We start from the raw sequence: 8890 nt of genomic DNA on the forward strand, positions 1-8890 counted from the left end.
GCGAATTAATTAAGCGCGATCGAGCGTTATACTGGTTTTTTGACGTGGCACTCAGGCATCTTGTTACAATCCTGTACAACGACGTGAAATGTAATGAGTTCGTGGAAGGGGATCCGTCCCGAAGGAACGGATCAATGTTCCCACTGCTGCGTAGTAAATGGACGCCTGTTGATATGAAACGGGAGCAATTTCATTCATGAAAACGGCGAAACGTGGCTTCTCATCGCGGCGCTCTGCGACACGCGTGTGGATACGCCTCGCCGATGTCTTATTTCGATGCAAATGTATGTATGTTTATTGGCTTCACCGGAAATTGTGTGCAAATTCTTGCGCACGATTTGTTCATGCAGCATTCGCAACTTGTCTTGTATTTCCCGGATGGAAAAACCCAGACAACATTACGACGTCTTAAAGACGTCATAAAATTTTTTAGACGTCGTCAAAAAGTGGTCATAATAACGTCATTATGACGTCTTTTAGACGTCCTATGTCTCGATTTAAGACGTTGTCAGAAGGATCGTTTTATGACGTCTTTTAGACATTATTTGGACATATTTATGACGTCTTTAAGACGTAATTAAGACGTATTATGACGGTTTTTGGACACTATTTTACGACGTTTTTAGGACAACGTTTTACGACTTTTTTTGAAAGTAATAATAATAAAATCAAAAACATTATAGTTATAATAATATTTATATTTATTTTTTAATTTTTCGTTATTTTATAATGTTACAATTACAATTACAATTACAAACGTCGATATATAACAATTATAACAAGGTAGAAGTGTATGTGTATATATATATATATATATATTAAACGGAAAGTATATTCGTATTCTGACGTTGAATTTAGTTTGCTTAAAAAATGTAAGTAAGATTGGCGGTCTAGAGCTGGTTGCAGAGGCTGCGTTCCGAAATTCACTGCCAGTACAACTTCTAGGAAGTGATAATTATTATAGGGAATCCGCAGGCAGGTGCTAGCTCAGATAGTCCAAAACACCTGCACAAAAGGATTTAAAGTTTCTTAGAGCCTACTACAAATGTTTGATAATACAGGGTAAAAAAGCAACAAATTTAATAAGTGCCCGCATAATCAGTCAGATGCGTTATAACTACACTACGCGAGAAAGTTCATAATGCTTCTGATTGGTTACGCGGTTACGCGTCAGGCTGGAGTCCCATGGAAGATATTTTCCGCGTAATGCGTAACCGCGTAACCAATCAGATGCGTTATAACACTACGCCGAGAAAGTTCATAACGTTTCTGATTCGCAAAGTCGTATTATTTTTAAAATAATAGTCGTAAAGTCTTATGTCTCGTCTATATAAAAGTCGTAAAGTCGTATTATTTTTTAAATAATCGACTGTGTCAAATCTATCTGTTGTCAAATGTCCAACAGCAGGATCTACCGCATATTATTAGACCGCAGTTTGGCAACACGATTTGATATAACAGATCCTGATATAGTATTTTATTTTTTATTATTAAATGTTTAATTAATATTGAATATTTAATATTTAATATTTAATAAAATTTAAAATCTGTCGGTATCTGTCGGTACACGATTAATTTGTACAATAAGCTCTCAAAATACTACTTTTATATTCTTATATTACTTGTGTAGACGAAAAATAACTTATGCTCACAAAACTTTTTTTTTTCGTACAATATATATCCAACACCTGACCTGTACGATATGTTCTATGTATACGATATATATACTTCGAGGATTCTTATTGTTTTTATGCAGTGTGACACATTTCAGAAAATTGGTACGATTAACAAATATCGTTGTAATGTCTTTTACATTCGCAAGAGTGTACTTATTTGTGAAAATAACCGAGTCACACTTCCAAGTCCACCACGTTATTGATCACGCAGATGTTTTCTTGAGATATCCGGATATAATCAGTTGAGTATCGGTTGAATTTATTTAAAATTATCTGAGAAACAAATACCGAGTGAGATATATGTATGAGATTAAGGCTGTGTTCCAAACTTCACAGCCAGTACTGAAAACAGTACATACAGTTTGTGTCACGTCTATTAAGCCAGCGGCACACGGTGCTTGTTTTCGTGCTGGATTGCTTGCTGGATGAAAATATTGCGTTTTGATTGGTGCATTTCCATCCATCTTCAGAAATGTACCAATCAGATCGCAGTATCATCATCCAGCAAACGATCCAGCACGATGACAAGCACCGTGTGCTGCTGGCTTAAGAAACTCTCGTAGTACTTTTCTTTATCAATATGACAGAACTTAACCTCTTTCGGATAGCATGTATCGTACAGTATTGGTCCAGTTTATACCGATCGCTTGATCACGCGTATCAAATATATTCATACCAAATTGACTTTTACATCAGTACGATGAAGAAGTAAACGATGGTAATTGTTTAGAAGACGGGCCTCACCTTGGATTTCGCTCAAACTCGCCTGTCTTGTGTATTTCGACGTGTAGAAACCGAATCTGCAAGTAAAAATCGTCGCTTGGCTCTAGTTTGTGAGAAATAAATTGTTAAAAAATGACATACATGCGAGGATAGGAAATGTCTGTCATGTCGGTAATACGGAGACTTATGGTCTGTTCTTTTTAGTCGAAAAGTGTAAAATAGTACATGTCAGCGGTGGAGGGGCGAAGCCCCCTCTCCCCAAAGACATTTTCATATATTAAACATATGAATTTTTAGCTTATGTATCAGTGGTTATTACAAAAAACAAAAATAACCACTGATACATGAGCTAAAAATTCATACACATGATACATAAGATAGGTGAGTTTGAGCGAAATCCAAGCTAGGTGGAGGCCCGTCTTCTAAATAATTACCTAAACGATAGTGAATTAAATTAATACAATACGTATCCGTGAAAGAAATCATCAGATCAAAATAATACGCTCCAATGTATGCGATATGCAATAGGCCTTCACGATCAATGTTTATCGTATCTGAGAGAGAATATTGCAAAAACTCCCTATTCACTCGGATGAATAACGTCACCGTGTACGCGCGACCAATAGCATTCACGATCATGACTTTTGAAACATACAGTCTGTGTCATATATACTATAGATTTTCAGTATTCTCACTGGCAGTGAGAATATCGGAATGCAGCCGTTCGTTATCGCCGCTCTTTAATTCCGCTCCGGGCCCCTCGGGGCCTCCTTGGCCAATACGAAAATTTACTCAGGGCTGTCAGTTTTTGTATTATTGACTCGGCTGCGTTCCGAAATTTACCGCCAGCACTGATGATACATAGTCTGTGTCACGTATATACTATAGAGATTTCAGTGCTGGCAGTGAGAATATAGGAACGCAGCCGGTCGTCGGTGGCTACAGTCAATTGGCTGCGTTCAGTAGAACAAAATGATCAGTGAGCGCTTAGTGATTATTGTCTGTGATTGGAGCATTCTTTTAGATTATTCATAGACCCCGAAGTATCAACCAATCAGGAGCGAGAATCACTAAGCGAGAATCACTGATCATTTTGTTCTTCTGAACGCAGCCAATTTTTGCGAGCCGAAATAAAGCCAGCGGCACACGGTGCTTGTCATCGTGCTGGATTGCTCGCTGGATGATGATACTGCGTTCCGATTGGTTCTGATTTCCGAAGATGGATGGTGATGCACCAATCGGAACGCAGTATCATCATCCAGCGAGCAATCCAGCACGATGACAAGCATCGTGTGCCGCTGGCTTTAAAAATGAAGCTACATCTAACTGGAAAATAGCTAGATTGGTAACATTGATCGCGTAACATTGGCTGCGTTCAGTAGAACTGAGTGATCAGAGAGCGCTTAGTGATTATTGTCTGTGATTGGAGCATTCTTTTAGATTCTTCATAGACCCAGAAGTACCAACCAATCAGGAGCGAGCTTCAGTGGAGAATCTAGTAATGTTGTCCAACTGTTGGTCTACTGAACACGGCCATTGATGCGAAACGACCTTGTTTCTTTTGTTTTGTCGAGAAACCTGTATGTGTTTTTCGGTGATCCTAGGGACTAATCGTTATACGTTCCGAAGCTATTTTGAAGTATTTTCGTTCAACAGGATATTGTTAACAGTGAAAATTACGGCGCGAGACAGCACAAATTCTCAGAGAACAATGAGCTTCCCTGAGAAACAAGACAGCATATCCAAGGATGAGTGGGTGGCAAGGCTGAAAGAAGGATTTCACATGCAACGAGTGTCGATGAACAACTTGATCATGAATTATCTCGTGACAGGTTAATTTTAACTTTTATCATTATGTTCAGCAATGGAGCAGGGCGCTTTGCATTATGCTACCAGGAGCTTCGCAACTATTGTACAATTTTCTGCTAAATAACACTTGGCGGTTTCTGACACATTCTCAATATGTTTACTGAGCAGACCAGAGTATTAAAACCAATGTTGAAAGTACAGTACTGGAAGGAAAGCTTAATAAATATATAAAAAGAACGCATAAATCGCTAGTGGTCGCAATTTGGCAGAAAATTTTACATTTACAACAATTTTGTGAAGTTGCTGTGTAAAAATTGCTGTGCAAATTTTCTATTGAACATAACCATTTAATCGTGTCTTATCGAACATATTGAGTTTAAGTATTAAACCTGATTTATGATATTGTCTCTGCTTCCCGTTTCCCTCTGCCTCATCTTCTTTTCTGGCTTGAGACATAAAGTTTAGAGACAGAAAGAGATAAAGGGAAAGAAACGGAAAACATAGAACGCATTTAGAACGTAGGTAAGGCTTAACGAGTAGATATTGTGTCGTGCAGAAGGATTCAAGGAAGCTGCTGAGAAATTCCAACAAGAATCCGGAGTGGGTCCTACAGTTGAGTTGAGCTCTTTGGATGATAGAATTCGTATCAGAGACGCCATACAAAATGGTCGTATTCAAGAAGCTACAGATTTGGTGAATCAGCTGCACCCTGAACTGTTGGATAACGACAGATATCTTTATTTTCACTTGCAACAATTGCATTTGATTGAACTGATTCGTACAGGTAGAATTGAAGAGGCGCTTCAGTTTGCTCAAGATAAGCTGAGCGAAGCTGGAGAGTCGGATGACAATATATTATGCGAGTTGGAACGTACTTTGGCATTATTGGCTTTCGACGAGCCACATAAGAGCCCATTTAGCGATCTCTTGCATCCTACACACAGACAAAAAGTAAGTATCTAATTGCTCCGGTTTCTTTTATGCTTTATGCTTTATTCGCTTTATGTAATTACAGATAGCAAGCGAATTAAATGCAGCTATATTGAAAATGGAGCACAGAGAATCGACTAGTCCACGACTTAATAATCTACTGAAGATGATATTATGGGCTCAAGATGAATTAGACAAGAAGAAAGTAAAATATCCCAAGATGACTGACTTAGGTAGTGCGACGATTGAAAATACGAAATAATTTCGTCATAATTATTATTATCAGTGACTGGAATTACTTTGCATTATGTTGGATTTCTTCGTAAGATAAACAGATGTGATTGTATCATCAGCGTTTGCCACATAAAAGAAGTAGAGCTTGAAAGATTAACTTTGAAAGGTGATCCGGATGAGAATAGGTGTCCATAGAATTGTCCAAATTTTCATCTTATGACTTAGAGGAGAGATATATATATATATAAAAAAAAAACTATTGTCAATGCACTAATTATAATAACAGTGTAGCCGCAATGTGGTGTTATGGTTACACGTGGACACGGTATCATTACTATCGGTAAATACAAAAAGTAAGAATTATTGTGATATTTTCCACTCATTTTTGCAAAATTCAATGATAACAATGTAGAAAAACTTTGTATAGATATCTTCAGGTTTTTACACGATTAATATATTATATGCTAGCGATTGATATATATGTACAATATAGAGTAGGAGAGATATATTCAGTTCTAGTTGAATACATGTGTACAACATTTTTTATTTTGTCCCACATAATCATCAAGATATATAAGCTATTTGAGTAACATGTGATAATTTGTAATAATGTATCTCGAAGGAGTTAGCTCTAAAGACATCTTACATCGTACATATTGTACACACATCGCATACTTCAAATATTTAAAACATTTCCTTGTTATAACAGAACAGCGGAAAGATTTGATGTTTCTAGTTAAAAATCACATTGAACACTTTCCATTTTCTTCTTTTATTATGCGATCTCCCAAGTTGAGTCTTGGAAGGTGTAAAGTTCGATACAATCATTTGATAGGCTACCAACCAAACATATATTCCATTGCTTTTGATACTAAACCGGCCGACTTTTGTGGTACGTTCTCCGGCGATTGTGCTGTTTGCGGACTAAAATGCTGATTGTAACCAGCTGCCAAGGATCTTAATTTTCGTCGTCTGCCAGGCGACATTCCATTGAAATTCGGTGACTGACTACCTTTCGCGATTGACGAGAACGATCTCGTGCTGCCGTTCAGTTTGGCGCGGTTTTCCTTGTCCGAGCTCATAACAACGCCTTCGTCCGTGCATGGTATCACGCCGATCATGATCGAGCCCGAAACAATACTGCCGTTACATGTGAGGGCTCTTTGCGCTTCTTGCTCCGAGGCACATTTTAAATGCATCCAATTGCTCTGTGGTTGCGGGGCTGGATGTTTATCCACTATTCGGACTCTGCTGGAGATATGAGACAGCACAGCGTTAATATCGGTTGGCAAAAAGCCAAAAACAGTTACCCACTGCAGTAGACCTTGAGATTCGCTTGTGCTTGAAGTCATTGGACTGTCAGGGAACAACAGTGGGCTGTTTATTGTGTTCATCATGAGTTTTGATTGATTGGCTTGCATGGGTGTGACATTTGGATTTGTAGTAGTTGGTGCGTATGAGGAAGACAGTTGCGAAGTCTCTAGAATATCAAACAATCCACGGGTCGGTGGTCCTCCGGTATGATTTTTTGTGTTTATTGGTGATGCGATAGGAGTTCTAGCGTTCCCAAATACTGCTTTCTCACGGTTAGACCGATAATCAGGAGTTCCGTATGAAATCGGCGACATCAGACTGGTATTGGTGATATTCAAATGTCGTGGATTATCCTGAGGTGTCATATTCTTTATTGGCTGTAATTTTTGAGACGGGGATTAGCAAAATATAGCATGGTATATCTAAAAGTCTTAACAAAAATTCTCACTCTTACTTACGGTAGCGGTATCGCCCAAGAGGAAACTTGGCAGATATACCGAGGAACTTCCTGGAGAGCCAGGAGTTTGTATAGGACTGCTCATCGGTGATCCCAGAGTCATAGGTTCCATCTGATGAAAAGATCGTTTTTATTTTATTTATGAAAATTTTCCGACATAATGACACGAGTGAAATATTCCTTAATATGAAAACTGAACTGAACTGAATTATGAACTGAGGAATATAGAGTACCGAGAGATTAGCTGCAAACAGCTGAATACTGACATACATTTTTTAGGTTAACAATGGCGTTTTAAAAGATTCCACAGTAAAATACTTAAATTATAATTATAAGCTCCGATTACTCACGTTTTGTTCTTGATTTTTATTAAAAAGTTTCGCGTTTCCGTAACAATTTTCTAAATATTGCAGCAAATAGCATGAGTTACCACCTTGCGAATGTCACACCATTTACCGACATTCGAAAAAAGGTTACACGTGATAGGTGGCTCTATAATAGTTCGCTCCCGGGATAGGTTCAATCGTTCGGCGAGTAGGTCACATGATCATATTTAAAATTTTTGATGCTTCCTTTTAATATTTCAATAAGAAAAAATAACTTGTTACATCGATGAAATGTTTTCAGAAATTGACACGGATTAGCGCGGATTATTTTATTATCTAAATCTAGAAAATAACGTATTCGCGTAGAGACATAACTATCTTCTTTCGTTTTCTTCTATTACATGACCCGGATTTGATATTCCATTGTCAGTTTTATTGTCGTCTGTGATTACTTGATGTAATTCGATTAATTTAATTTTATTCTATTTTTATTTCTTCTTAACTGTGTAAACTGAATATTCTTTTAGAAAATCTTTAGAAAATTTTCGATATAAGATAAACTCTGATGTTATTATATGGAAAAGACAATATCCACTGTATCTAAATCTGGCTGAGGCGATGCCGATTTATTATGAAGCTTGATTCTTAGTTTCTTCTTCCTCTTCTTCTTCTTCTTCTTCTTCTTCTTCTTCTTCTTCTTCTTCTTATTATTATTATTATTATTATTATTATTACCCCCTTTCATTCCTGCGGGTGATGTCCCATATTTTTTTCGTATTTTTCACGTAACGCACAACCGCCAGAAGCAAAATCGGAAACGTTGCGCGTTTTCCGGTACGCAAAATTTAAATCCCTGTGTCTTATAAAGTGTAAAAAGCAAGCTGCGTATCAATCGTAATCAATTATGGCTGCGTTCCATAATCCACTACCCGCGGTACTGCGAGCATCTGGCATCACGTCATCGCAATACACTGATACAAGCGTTCCCCGTTTTCACGACTACTCGAATTACTCTACCTAAAGGTCTTTTAACGGTCAATTATAGGAAAGGATACGCCAGATCGGCATATGGACTAGGCCTCTAGGAGGTCATGTAGTAGTCATTTATAACAGACTGACAATCATTGAGAGTATCGAATGAGTTTTAATGGTACAAGATAATATCCCAGCATCATGTCAGCAGCAAAATGTCAGGAGAGCGCCCTAAGGCGCTCCGAGCGTACACAGGATAACTTCAGGATGTTCCATGTTATAAAAAGTTACGCGCGTACTTTGATTTGATAATACTCGAAGAGACTCGATCAGTCTACGAGTCAGTTACGGGACAGATCGTAGTGTGGCAGCACTACTATAGTTCGGAACGCCAGCCTGTATCCTGCCTATGTTTTGAATGGCCGAAAGTGAAGCTTGCGCGCGAATTA

General features: G+C 38.0%; 2 protein-coding genes and 1 long non-coding RNA gene across 4 annotated transcripts; 1 reads left to right on the forward strand and 2 right to left on the reverse strand.

The window, feature by feature from the left end:
- Positions 1–832: 832 nt before the first annotated feature.
- On the reverse strand, positions 833–2581 carry LOC105187698 (uncharacterized). The gene is made up of 3 exons (XR_850134.3): positions 2541–2581; positions 2421–2476; positions 833–1005 (listed from the first exon to the last, which is right to left on the reverse strand). It is a non-coding gene; the product is annotated as an uncharacterized LOC105187698 (long non-coding RNA).
- Positions 2582–3950: 1369 nt separating this feature from the next.
- On the forward strand, positions 3951–5896 carry Hou (GID complex subunit 8 homolog protein Houki). The gene is made up of 3 exons (XM_011148670.3): positions 3951–4231; positions 4765–5159; positions 5224–5896. Exons 1-3 carry the CDS (start codon positions 3982–3984, stop codon positions 5398–5400), a joined length of 822 nt encoding a protein of 273 aa, XP_011146972.1. The 5' UTR covers positions 3951–3981; the 3' UTR covers positions 5401–5896.
- On the reverse strand, positions 5897–7628 carry LOC105187700 (nucleoporin NUP35). Of its 2 annotated transcripts, none has more exons than XM_011148671.2 (3): positions 7494–7628; positions 7145–7255; positions 5897–7063 (listed from the first exon to the last, which is right to left on the reverse strand). In XM_011148671.2, the coding sequence occupies exons 2-3, from the start codon at positions 7253–7255 to the stop codon at positions 6209–6211; spliced, it is 966 nt and encodes a 321-aa protein (XP_011146973.1). In that variant the 5' UTR covers positions 7494–7628; the 3' UTR covers positions 5897–6208. The 2 variants fall into 2 exon arrangements, with proteins under 2 accessions (XP_011146973.1, XP_011146975.1); XM_011148673.3 differs by lacking the exon at positions 7494–7628 and adding an exon at positions 7377–7404.
- Between the last annotated feature and the right edge of the window lie 1262 nt (positions 7629–8890).

Source organism: Harpegnathos saltator, unplaced genomic scaffold (assembly GCF_003227715.2).
Source record: "Harpegnathos saltator strain DR-91 unplaced genomic scaffold, Hsal_v8.6 scaffold812, whole genome shotgun sequence".
NCBI lineage: Eukaryota > Metazoa > Arthropoda > Insecta > Hymenoptera > Formicidae > Harpegnathos > Harpegnathos saltator.